The sequence below is a fragment of the Bufo gargarizans genome, chromosome 4, assembly GCF_014858855.1.
Source record: "Bufo gargarizans isolate SCDJY-AF-19 chromosome 4, ASM1485885v1, whole genome shotgun sequence".
NCBI classification, from domain to species: Eukaryota; Metazoa; Chordata; class Amphibia; order Anura; family Bufonidae; genus Bufo; species Bufo gargarizans.
In genome coordinates this window covers 14,642,197-14,655,697 of record NC_058083.1, presented here as the reverse complement: position 1 = coordinate 14,655,697, position 13,501 = coordinate 14,642,197, and the positions used below count along the sequence as shown (strand labels likewise).

The 13,501-nt window shown below is 41.7% G+C and overlaps 1 protein-coding gene across 1 annotated transcript in view; it reads left to right on the top strand.

Moving 5' to 3' along the window:
* GDF7 (growth differentiation factor 7) overlaps window positions 1-12,034 on the top strand; it is a 32,053-nt gene extending 20,019 nt beyond the window's left edge. Inside the window, exon 2 of the mRNA XM_044290585.1 lies at window positions 6,514-12,034. Within this exon, the coding sequence (XP_044146520.1) occupies window positions 6,514-7,433 (920 nt within the window). The 3' untranslated portion in view covers window positions 7,434-12,034. The remainder of the gene's footprint in view (window positions 1-6,513) is intronic.
* The last annotated feature ends 1,467 nt before the right edge of the window (window positions 12,035-13,501 follow it).

Here is a 13,501-nt window from a genome sequence, read left to right as displayed (position 1 = left end):
ATTAAGCGAGGATAGTTGGGATCATTACATGTCAACATTCTTAAGGATAGTGCTATTTATGGCACGTGAGTGTATCGCTCTGAGATGGTACAGCGCCATTACACCGAATCTATCCATGTGACACAGATAAGCCAGATCCTACCATATACGGTGTTAGTATATACACATTGTAATAAACCTCAAAAATGTGAAAAGGTCTGGGGTGTTTGGTGTAATTTACCTCATACTCTATACTCAGCTTCAAGACTACGGCAAGCCTTATCAACGGCCCGTGGAACCATGGATCAATCGGTGTAGTGAGGTCACCTAATGTATTGTATAACACAACCTCAGCTAGCATAAAGGGAGATTTTCAGCAGTGCAGTGGGCAATTAACTGATTGATTGAAGGAATTAATAGCGAGGAGAATTGTTTATTATTGATATCTTGAAATGTACCAGAAGTGTATTTATTTGTTATTGATTTATATACCGTATTTTTTGCCCTATAAGAAGCACTTCTACCCCCCCTAAAGTGGGGGGAAAATGGCAGTGCGTCTTATGCGGCGAATACTGCCATTTACACTGATACATCGCCGACCGCAATGCTGCACAGCACAGCCGGCGGTGTATCAGCAGGGAGGGAGGAGTGGTGGGGGCCGGAATCTGGTGTTGTAATGGCAGCGAGGCCCGATGCAGTCACTGTATTCTATTACACCGGGCCCCGCTCACTGTAGTATTAATAGGTAACGTGTAGGCATGGGCGCTGTTTTAAACTATAGTAATCCTCTGCAGCATAGAGTACATAGAGTACGGTACCCACTTGAAACTCTTGTAGGCAGGCCGGGCGGGCGGCGGCAGCGTAACATCATTCACTACGTCACGCGCCTACTCCGTCTGCTTCATTCATAAAGTGGGAGGTGCAGTGGCGTGACGCAGTGAATGACGTTATGCTGCCGCGGCCAGGAGTTTCAAGTGAGTACTGTACTCTATGCTGCAGAGGATTACAATAGTTTAAAACAGCGCCCATGCCTACACATTACCTATTTATACTACAGTGAGCGGGGCCCGGTGTAATAGAATACAGTGACTGCACCAGGCCCCGCTGCCATTACAACACCAGATGCTGGCCCCCACCCCCTGTATTGAGGGTCATTCACTCACAGGGACACTGTTATGGGGGGGATCTGTGGATGCTATATGTGTGCTATATATATGTGTCATCCACAGATCCCCCCATAACAGTGTCATCCACAGATCCCCATAACAGTGCCATCCACAGATCCCCATAACAGTGCCATCCACAGAGCCCCCATAACAGTGCGTCATCCACAGATCCCCCATAATAGTATCATCCACAGACCACCATTAGTTCAAAACCCACCAAAAGCACACCTTTTGGTTCAAAATATTTTTTTTCTTATTTTTCTCCTCAAAAACATATGGGCCAGTGCGTCTTATAGGACGAAAAATACAGTATGTCAATAAAAAAGTTTAAAAAAAATTGGGGGTCTGATCTGAGGTCTGTTTTTGGGTCTGATTAGCATTGGGGGTCTTATCTGAGGTCTGTTTTGGGGTCTGATTAACATTGGGAGTCTGATCTCGGGTCTGATTAACATTGGGGGTCTGATCTGAGGTCTGATTAACATTGGGGTCTTAGCAAAGGTCTGTTTGGCATTTGATTAACATTGGGAGTTTCATCCGAGGTCTGATTAACATTGGGAGTCTGATTTGAGGTCTGATTTTTATTTTATTTTTTTCCTCCTGTAAAACCTAGGTGCGTCTTAAGGGCAGGTGTGTCTTATAGGGCGAAAAACACGGTATATCAATCTGCTCAGCTTCTCTTGCTCTATAACATGTAGATCAGGGTTGACAACTGTCCAAAAATTCCTGGACAGGCTGTAAAAATAGGCAACTTTTTTCTTGTGTCCATGAAAAAAAATTGGCTGGTGGTTCTTGAGTATGTTATTTTGGTGGTAACCAGTAAATGCTGGTAATGAGTTTGTATCAGTATGTCCGGGATATTTGGATAAGTTGTCCACAAAAAAGAAAAATTCCAGTGGGCAACCCTGCTGCACATTGCACTGCATTTTCATGGTGACAAGTTCCTCTTTAAGAATAGCACGTCCAGGCACCATAAAAGATACCACCTTGCCAACCTGAAGTCAGATACAGACCAGTGTGATAGGATGAGATGGGGGCTTGATAGCATAAGTATAAAGAGCCTCATCATTTCCCTTTGCAACAACTTAGGTCAATCTCACACAATCATTGTTTGGTCAGTATTTGATCAGTGATTGTGAGCCCAACCCTAACATAGAACAGGTGCAAATCTTTCCATTATACCTTATGTTTGTGTAGCCTCCACTCCTGGTGGAAATCAGATCAGACACTGACTGTGAAAGCAGCCTTGGGTTGCCATGTGAAACAGGAGCAAAGCTATGGTGGGTACAGAGGTGGCAGTCTTACCCAGGCCCCAGGGTGTGAAGGGGCCTAAAGCCTCGCCAGTCACACAATAAGACCTCAGTATTGTGAATGGCACATGGTGGGTGGGGGGTGCTCTTATTGATTTTGCATAGGGGCCAAGAGCTGCAAGTTACGCCTTAGAGAACCATTGTCCTACCTTCATGTCAACAATTTTTTTTGTAGAAGTAATGTTCCCTTGTCTGTATTTGCAGGCATAGAAAGAAAACACAACTATGATATCCAATATAGTCTGTAGACAGAGGACACTAAGCTCCACAAAATATCTTTGTAGGTCCATATCTGACCTTTGATTTGTGCCACCAGCCATATTGTGTGTTTACTTCAGCTTCATCCTACAGTGATTACTCTTCATTGGTCTATAGTCAACACACGTTCACTCTGTGTATAGTATGTGCTTAGGGCCAGCGTCCAGTACCATGTGTAGAGTAATTTATTCCCATCATTTGGCATCAGTAACACAGGTGCATTTTATGTACAGCGCCGATTGCATGTCATCTTGTATTATTAGTAAGAAATATATATATATATATATATCTGTCACCAAGATAAACCTCTTCAGAGTAGGTTCTAATGGGATGTGGTAGGGGACTTCAAAATCAGTGCTTGCTATATTATGTGAAAAGCCTGGAGGTAGAGTCTTTCAAATATGGGTTATCATACACACAATATCATAATTATACGGTATTAAATAGGTCCCTCAGACATGATGATTCAACATGAGAGAAGGTCAGGTAGGTGGGACCCATACCAAGAACATAGAGGTTCACATAGATTTTAGTGTGCATACTGTACATGGTTTCTCCCAGGACAGGCCTTAGGGGTGTGCAACCTGTTTGATGTAACAGGGCTGGTCAGCTGCCCCTTCTGATGGTGGTACCACAACAGCCTGCTACTCAAGGCATGTATCCACCACCGTATCTTAATTGAGTAGCAGTAATATTTAAAGCCTACCTGAGTTTTCAAATAACTATTTGCCTGTGCTGCTTTGTACAATCCTAACTGTGAAGGAAAAGGTGTTTTTTTCAGCTTCTGTAGTCTTTTTCAGCCATATTATTCCCTGTTTTAGCTGCACAGCTGGATGCATTTCACTCAGAAGCAGGGGGCATATCGCTTCTGTGAAATCAGCAAGCACTGTACTGCTATGACATCCTTCCACTTACTTCCCACTATGTTTGTTTTAAGCTCCGGAGTTCACAGAACAGATAAGGAGGTGGAAATTATACAAACACACAGGAGTGTGTAAAAGCAGTTCTATTTATCATGCTCAGGATCTCTGCTAGCTCTGACACGCCCCCCTTTCCTGTGAGTCTCTGTTACCCGGTATGCAAATTAGGTGGCAGTGGATTGCAAACTAGGTGGAAGTGAGACCTCTAGTGGCCATGATGTTACAGCTTTTTTTCAGGTGGATGAAGGCAGATTTTTTTAAATAAAGTGATTTAGAAATTTGCTAGTTACACCATCCTCTATAAAATGAAATGAAATGGTTTGAAAGTACGGGGACTCTTTAAGCATTGTAAATAACATATAGCTCTGTTATTATATCACTTTATGTACAGAGTAGGTTTTTGGTCACTGTATGTTGGTGTCACTTGATTGTGGTGGCATTGATGGTGGCATTTACTTAGGTATTACACTGTACTACTACTTAGCCACTGTACATTGTATTTTTTGGGGGTATATGGTGATGGTAGCACAGCATATGGTTGTGATTAAGGCATATGGCACTGTTATGTGGACACTATAGTGTTTGAGGTTTATAATTAGCCACTGTATGGTATGGTTAATACTACAGAGTATGGGGGTAGAGAGGCCATCCCTCTCCATTATTATGATTGGGATTGCTGTCTCTCTGAGACATTTCAGATTTGTTTCCTGCTTCTGCTGTGGCCCTTGGCCCAGGTGTCTGCTGAAATACTGTGTCTTGAAGTCTAACTTCCAGAACGCATAAGTGAGCTGATAGCTCCCCACAGGAAGGTCTTGTCCATCCAGCATAGACATATGGCAGCAAATATGTTATGGATTTTTATGTAATCCTCCCTCTCCCCCAGCAGTCAATGCAAGGTTCTTGCCACTTCCTTAGTAGGAACAGCAGGATGTTCTATCACAGTTAACCACAGCAGGGCTACCTCCCTATTGCATCAGGCAGCCATAGTAAGATAACCCTCAGGCCCTTCCCCGACTCCTGGTAGTGATCTAACTAGCTAACAGGAGGCACACACATTGTCTCACAGCTGCTGCATGCTGTCTCTGCTCGGCAAGAAGGGTCTGTGACCATTTCTGTTGGTAAAGATGGAAGTAGATGCTGACAATGATGGCATTCAACAAGTGGAAGCACCCTGCCGATATACTAATCTCCATGGGAATGGATTTTTAACTAGTTCTACTTTAAATAATGAATGTTAAATATTTCAGCTCATATTATTCTGTTCTTTATACTAGTGTAAACTCATAGTGTGGCTTTCCATTTGGTATTTGATGGATGAATAAATAATTTGATGTATTTAGAGGCTAAGTTCACATGGGCAAATTTTGACACTAATTCTGCGGTGGAAAATAGGCGTTTTTTGCTGCATATTTCACATTCACAATCACTTGAGAAGTGACATATTACTTCTGTCCTGTGGATTAGATTGTGGATTTCTTTAGAAGTCAATGGAAAAGCTGAAAACTCAACTCTTCTAAAACACTTGGAAAAAAAATCCTCTAAAAACTCCAAAAACACCAAATTACAAAAACACAACCAAAAAATGACCTGTTTTTAGCTACTGATTTTTCTGCTGCAGATTTTGCAGTGTGAACTTATCCTAGGGGTTCATGCACATGAACGTATTTTTTGTCCGCATCCAATCTGCATTTTTTGTGGGTCGGATGTGGACCGATTCACTTCAATGGGGCCACAAAAGATGCGGACAGCACACCATGTGTTGTCCGCATCCATTTGTCCATTCTGTTTCATTCACAAAAATGTCCTGTTCTTGTCTACATTACGGACAAGGATAGGACTGTTCTACTATGGGCCGGACTTTCCATTCCGCAAAATGTGGAATGCACACGTCCGGTATCCGTGTTTTGTGGATGGGCAACTTACGGACTGCAAAACAGGTGAATGTCGTGTGCATGAGCCCTAAGGCTGGTATTCACATCTGCTTCAAGGAAATCATAAGGCAGAACTGAATCCATCGCAGGACAGGTAGCATTGACTTACAATGAGGTCTCTTGGTTTCTATGTCATTTTGATGGAAACAACACAACCAAACTGAGCCTTCGACACAACTGTGAACTTACATCTGTTGGCTGAGGAGCTGGTTCTATCTACCCAATGGAAACAACCGAATGCTCAAAAATTTCAGGCATGGATTGGTTTGGTTAATTCTAGCCTCTCCCTCCTGAAGTGAACATATGGGGCCAATAGGTGCCCTGATACATTTAGTAAAGTATGGTCCAATCAGGCACCTCCTACTCAACTAGTAATGCTTGGTTAACCGATACTTTCTCAATGCTGTCTCTTTGTCTTTTTTTGGGAGGGAGTATGGTTGCTTCTTTGTATTTTTTGTTATATTACCTAAGTTATGTATGCATTTTTTGCCCCAATGGTCCATATTTTGTGCTGTCTTTTTTTATACTTATTGCATCATGTGGTGTCTTCTGAGACTTTTATACTGATGACCTAGATGATCACCTGTTTGAGAAGGCATCGGCACTCGCAGTAGCGCTGCTGCATTCTCTCAGCTCACCAAGCACAGCACCATCTATTTGATAGTGGCTGATTGATTCACTTCAATGGGGCTGACTTGTGTCTAGGCCATGTGACCCATAAACATGACGTCACATGGCCTAGACTAAGCTCCCGGATGCCACCAATCAGATAATGATGACCTATCCAGAGGATCCAGAGGATAGGTCATGAGTATAAGTTTCAGAAAACCCCTTTAAATTACATAATAAATATTTTATCATCTAAGATAATTTTAAAGGGTTACTCTATATATCCCTCACCTCCTTTTGCTTGGTAATGTTCAATATCTTACTATCTTATGCTTTGTTTCAGGCGATGCTTCACCGCTGTCCTTAGTACAGAAGTACACGTTTGATATCAGCACTTTGTCTTCCTTGGATGAAATAATAGGGGCCGAGTTAAGAATTCTTCACAAAGCCCCAGAAAATATTAGTAGGATTCTTCCTGAGTCTGGAAGTCTGGTGCACCTCTACCTTTACACATGTGCCACAACTTGGGAAGAAGCCACACTTCTAGACTCTCGATCTGCCAACTTGCTGGACACTTTCTCAAAGTGGGAGGTATTTAACGTCTTGAAGGTCATGGGAAACAAAAGAAAGGGTCCCAGTGAGTCTTTGTGCTTCATTCTGAAGATGGTCTCTGATCTTACCTTATCCTATTTGCCACTGATCCAACTTGGGTTTCATCGACTAGGTCTATCAGATCCTGAAAAGGCCTTACTGGTGGTCTCTTCCTATTCTAAGAGGAGAGAGAACCTTTTCAAGGAAATCAGGGACAAAATTAAATCCATGGAGAACCCCAAAATGATAGACCTGCCTGATTACAGTCAAAGATCCGTTATCAAAAGAAGAAGAAAACGTCAAACTCTACCAAATAGGACAAGTCATAACAGTAAAGGGCAAGGCAAGAAATCTAAGACGAGATGTAGTAAGAAGCCCCTTCATGTCAATTTTAAGGAGTTGGGCTGGGACGACTGGATCATAGCCCCCTTGGATTATGAGGCTTATCACTGTGAGGGGGTATGTGATTTCCCATTGAGGTCACATCTGGAACCTACTAACCATGCCATTATTCAAACTTTAATGAACTCCATGGACCCTGAGTCCACTCCACCAAGCTGCTGCGTCCCTTCAAAACTCAGCCCAATCAGTATTTTATATATAGACTCTGGTAATAATGTAGTCTACAAACAGTATGAGGACATGGTGGTAGAAAACTGTGGTTGCAGGTAGCACTTGCTGCTGCCTAAAATATATGTATGTGCCTTCTGTACTTTTTAACTCAAAACAAAAACACAAGCAAAAAAGGCAAGCCAAGGTAAACCTAGAAATGTTTTGGTTTTCCTGTGTGTCATTCAATAATTTCTTAAATGTATTTGGACATACTGTATATTAAAGGGAAGGACAAATCCCAGGTGCCTGGTGGCCAAGCCACCTAAAAAAAAAACATGCTGGCTCTTAACTTTTTTTGGGTTGTCTAAAAAAAAGTTGTAATATCTGCGTAACTCAAAAATCAGGATGACTTGACTTGTAGTCTAACTGGTTGTCTTCTTCTTTCAAAAAGTTTTAAACATGATGTCCTCTTTGAAACCCTCATTGGCCAGAGGAAGGTTACAATTTTGTGAGCACATTTTTGCTCGGAAAAGTAGTCGTCAACTTTTAGGGTTTTCACTAACAATTGGAATGTATAGGCAGCATTACAATGTTTTTATAGTCCTGGCTTTATGAAGGCAAAGGGCAGCGTTGTATACGGCATACAGTATAAAAGGAGTCATTCATGGTTTGGTAAACTTCAGCTACAACTACAGGTCCCTGGATGCACTGCTTAAAAAGTATTCTGGAAGTACTGTAGAACATTGGACAAGAGGTTAGGACTTGTTCTACCATAACTATTACAGAGAGTGATAGCCAATGGAATAGACTTTGGGCAACCTAAACATAGCCTTGACTATTCAGGAGGGTGACTACATCTATATCTCCTGCTAATGCTTCCACCACATGGTGCCTTTTATAATAAGATAGTTCTGAGAAAAAAAAAATCATGCCACAGCACTGAGGACTAGTCATCATGTTCAGTTCCCTGGGGCTCTGTCCCAGAATTGGTGGTAGAGTATAGGAATATGTGTCACCTATAGTGTGATGAGTAAGGCTGATGGATCACCTTGGAAGCATAGAAAATACATTTAAGCTCGTGCTCAGGTGTGGCATGGTGACCCTATATTTTCTGATAGAACTTACAGTATATTCTAGAGCTTACAGTCTAGAGCTATGGAGAGAAAAGGGTTGGTCCCAGTCCATATGGACAGAAGTGCATTTGCATACATTTGGGAACCTAGAGATTACATATATGATAAAAAAGGAAAGGAATTCCCAGCGTTTTGTCTCTAATGCCGAATCTCAACATATTGACCTGAATTCAGCAAATCTGTTGAGTCAGATGATCTCATCATTCCTTGCCAAGGAATTGCTTCAGCACAGGATATAATATGTGCTATGCTCCATACCCAGTAAGGGCGGACAGGTCGTTTTCAGGAAAAATTACATCTCAAATCAGAAATTTACTTTAGCTTTAAATCTCGACTACATGCAGCATTATCCTGGAAAGATCCAGAAAAGGGATTCCCATGAATTCCCATTCAATATCAGAACTACAGTAAAATATTATTATTCCGGAATCCGATAGTCCAAGTTTGTAAGAGGGTCTCTGTCCTCACAAGTCAAGTACAGATCATGTCCCCCTGGATTATGTAAAGTTATTTTACAAAATTTCTTAACATCTGCCAATATTTTAGTGATAATTAATTAATGATTGATGTACATAGTTTATTGCTAGTTTGAGAGTTCACTAAGAAATTTAGTGAAATAAATTAAAATACATAATCCAGGAGGATCCAGAAGGGATCATGTTTTACCTAATTTTCTATGACAGCCAATCATAATCTGACACCTATTAGATTCCATGAATGCCAAAATCTATTCACCCCTGTGCAGTATACAGCAAAAAAGTACATAAATGAGATGAATTATTTCAAATTAGGTAAATATATGTTATAATTCTTCCTTATACTAAATGTATCTGTTTTTTGTATGTCTCTGGAATTGTGTAAAGTTAATTGAACATATCACTAGAAGCAACCAATCAGCTTGCGGCTTTTATCTTAAAAGCTTCAGCAGGAAAATGAAATCTTAAATCTGATTGGCTGCTGTGGGGAACACCCACATTTCCTGCTTGCGCGAGTCTTTCTGAATGCAGCCCATTATATGTTAGTTTTAGAGTTTCATATATTTTGGGACCAAACTACAAAACATCACATATTACACAGTATGGGAACACACTTTGTCCTATGCAGTAAACTTTATTTATTCTTTCCTGTAGACACCCCCTTTAAATGTGTTAGAACATTCAGAATTGATTTAATATAATGAAGCGGTTGTGTAAGATTTGACGGTTCCGATATTTCAATGACCCAGTCTACAATGATCATGAGGGAGCTAATAGTCCTATAGTATGTAGACACGCAATAACATAAAGAAATATCACTACGCTACATAAGCTTCTCCTCGGCCAGTGCGTCCTTTCCCACCTCCAGGCCTGTACAGGTGTTGACCCCTGACACTCGCATGGTTTAAGTGACATCTAATTAGATCAGAACACACAAAAGCTGTTCATCTAGCAATCTGCTGCTGTTTACTCCTCCACGCTGCTTTGTTCATTAGCGATCTCAATAAAGAAGTGCCTTCTTCAGGGTATATTACCAAAAGTGACCCCAAGCTATAGGTGAACTGTGACTTGTGTGTCTCCAGCCGAAGGAGATGAGAGGAAATGGCTGTAAGAGATGTGTAAAGCTGTATTCAATATCAAGGGCATCTGTCACTATGCCTTTAAATAGGGGACCCTACAAGCCCCTAAGCCAGCGGGTGTATTTGTACCCACCAAACACTCTCCCCTCCTCCCTTGAGCAAATCGGTGGGAATGCAATTAGCACTCACCATCTCTTATTTCCCATGACTGTTCACAGCAGAAAGTGAAAGGTCCTGTTTATTGGTACACAGGGCCTAGTGACAGCCTCCACATGCAACTAGCATATAGTCCTTACTAGAGTTGGCCCCATTATGGACACTGTATGGTCAATTTAGTAGGTGGATATGCACCCACCAGGTTTGCTCTATGAAGCAATATTGTAAAAACTCCAATTTAATGTGGTCTCTTCTGGTGACAGAGGCCATCGAAAGGGGTTTCCCAATGAGAAACTAATGAGTGGTGAGAGAGGTGCACATAAGGCAGATGTGGAAATGGCTGAGCATGCACATTGAGCTGTTCTTCATCCCCCATTTGTTGTATTGGGACAGGAGGGGTGAAAACCCAACCAATCAGCTTTTTATGGCTTGCATCCTTACCTGGAGATCTTCATGAATCTAAATCTATTTATTTTATGCTTTTAAAGTGAAGCTACGCACTAAAAATATCCAAACAGACCGGTATGGAGTATGACTTACCTACTTCACCAGTACTATAGTTGACTATATTCCAGCATGCTCTGCAAACCTCATCCTTCTTATGTGGCACCTGTGTGATCACCTCTCTCTTGTACAGATACTGATGCTTCCTCCGGGAGTTCTTGGTCTCTTCTTAGGTTTTCTCCTCCCAAACCACATTGATACAGCCTGTGTAAAGCCCCCCCTCCTCCTCCCTTATTTGCAGGTACTGTATCTGTAACAAGGGCCTACTGTGAGAGAAGGGAGGAAGAGAGAGCAGAAAGAGCCGATAGTAACCAGGAGCAGTGTGTTGTTAGATGTCAGAAGCAGCAGCACAGTCAGCTATCTACAGGAATTGCACAGACTCTACATCAACAAAATGGTGGGACATTTTTTAACAAAGACTATTCAGAAAGTTGCTGCATTTTGCAATAAGGAATACATTTAACAGTAAAAAAAAATCAGTGGATAATAAGTGGGCATGGCCTTTAAATTGTCCTTCATACAGCAGTAAATTGCGGTTTTATACATATTACTCAAGCTTGATTTTCTTTACTGTCTCCTTCTGGGGACAAACTGAGTAGAAGGGTAGACAACAAACACTCAAGTGGGGGTCGCCTCCTCTAGTGTCAGAAGGGTCATGTGTTGTAGGTACGAAGGTCTTCTGCAACCCTCAAGCCGGTTCCTCATCTCTTCTTTGTCCATGCTCAGGTCTACGCTGCCTATAAGGAGCGTGGAGTCAATCTAGCTCGGTCCTGATGAGCCCTCTAGCACCAGAAGGGGCTGTCTCTATCTTACATACACCATTAGATCACTGACTGTCTCCTAGTTCTTTACTACCTGCTTGCCTCTGAATCACTTATAGGGTCATTCCACTTATAGTGCCTTACGTTGTATTTGTAATTTTTTTTATTTTATTATTATTTCATTTTCCAATGACTCACAGGAGTGAAAAAAAAATCAGAAACGTGCAGCAATCCTATTTATCGGACATGTCTAATTTATTTATCGACAAGGTATATCATTGTGATGCTGAGCTGTGGAGGGCTCTTGAGGAAACTCAGTCTTATGGAATAATGTATTTCTATAGGCTTCCTCTCCGTCCTGTGTCAATAATATAGGTGGATATGTGTTTGGTTAATATATTCATGATAAACTAGCGACCTGGGATTTTGAAATGTATACATTTAGATAGTCGACCAGTTGGGAAACCAGGATGTAAATGCATTGTATGTATTCTAAAAGTGTACATATTGAAATGTAAATTATCATTCTATATTTTCTCTATATACTATATAGTGGGATATATTTTGTCAATTGACTATTCCTAAAATACTCTCTTTTATAACCCATTTTAAATATTTTGTACAGATACTTTTATTAAATATTTTATGGTTACATTCTGCATTTGTGTCTTACTTATATACTATGATCTTTATATGTGTTTTAAGTTGGCCGTACACATTAGATACTTGTTGGCTGAGCGCCATATGTTCTCAGTGGGGAGTAAGTGGCTGCCCAACACCTCTCATAGCGGTTTATCTCTCCTGTGAACAAAAATAAATAAATCGGGCACCATTGTTCTTTTACCCAATATCTGCAATTAGGGGACAGCTGGGGCACCGCCATAGACATTTTATGGCCAACCAATCACCCTGAAATAGGCCATTTCAGCCAATATTAAGCTAATGTGTATGGCTAGATTTATTGTGCTTTTTCACTTTAAATGGGTTTTTTGAGATCTTAAAATTAGTGGCGTATCATTAATTTGTGACTGGTGGAGGTCTGACTCCCACCAACCCCATCAGTCAGCTGTTTGAAGGGGCTGCAGTATAACGGGCGCTGTGACCACTTCCTAGGCCAGTGACGTCACATTTGTCAGTCACATGGCCTAGGCGCAGCTCAGTCCCATTTAAGTAAATTTCAAAAACAGCCCCTATCAAATGGATGGAACTGTGCTTGGTGAGTTGCAAGGAGGCGGCAGAGCTCAACGCGGTGATGAGGCGTCTTCAAACTGCTGATCGGCGGGCGTGCCAGGAGTTGAACACCTGCCGATCTGATATTGATTATCTATCCTCAGGACACGCCATCAATATGAAAATTTCAGGCAACCCCTTTAATAACCCCACCATTGAGTTGAACTTATACTGACCAAGCCATACAATCAGATCTGATGTCATTTCTCTTCCGCTACTCCTCTTGGAAGCTCATATAGGGTCCATCGCCCAGCAGAGGGTGACAGAGAGTGCAGGAGAAAGCATCCACTAGGATAAAAAAATTCATACCTCTATACTGAGGTATGATGGGAGTAATAATAATCAGAAGGAGAATTGGGTACTTAGAAACCCATACATAAAGGAATTTTTATACTGACGACCTATCCTCTGGTCAAGTGGTATAAGCTGATGCCAAATGTGTCTAGCAGAGATTTATTCTCCTCTCTCCATTAAATAGGTTGTCTCACCAAAAATATTCTACATTTTTCAAACCAGCCCCTGGATCTGAATATTTTTGTAATTACATGTTATTCACTGAACTCTATCTGTATTGCGCCACTTGCTGTTTACCAGTGATGGCCGGTTCGCAGTGTTCGCCTGTGAACAGATGCGATCTGCCATCTTAACTTACAGGTCCGGATAGGCACAGGTAAGCCCTTACCTGTGCCTGTGCTCGAGCCGGTCTGAAATGAAATGCTGTCTCCGGGAGCAGGCAGTTCCGAGAACAGCCTCCGGGGGCCTTCATCGGGCTGTTCTCGGAACTGCCTGCACCCGACCGGCTCCCGATACAGGCACAGGTAAGGGCTTACCTGTGCCTTGCCGGACTTG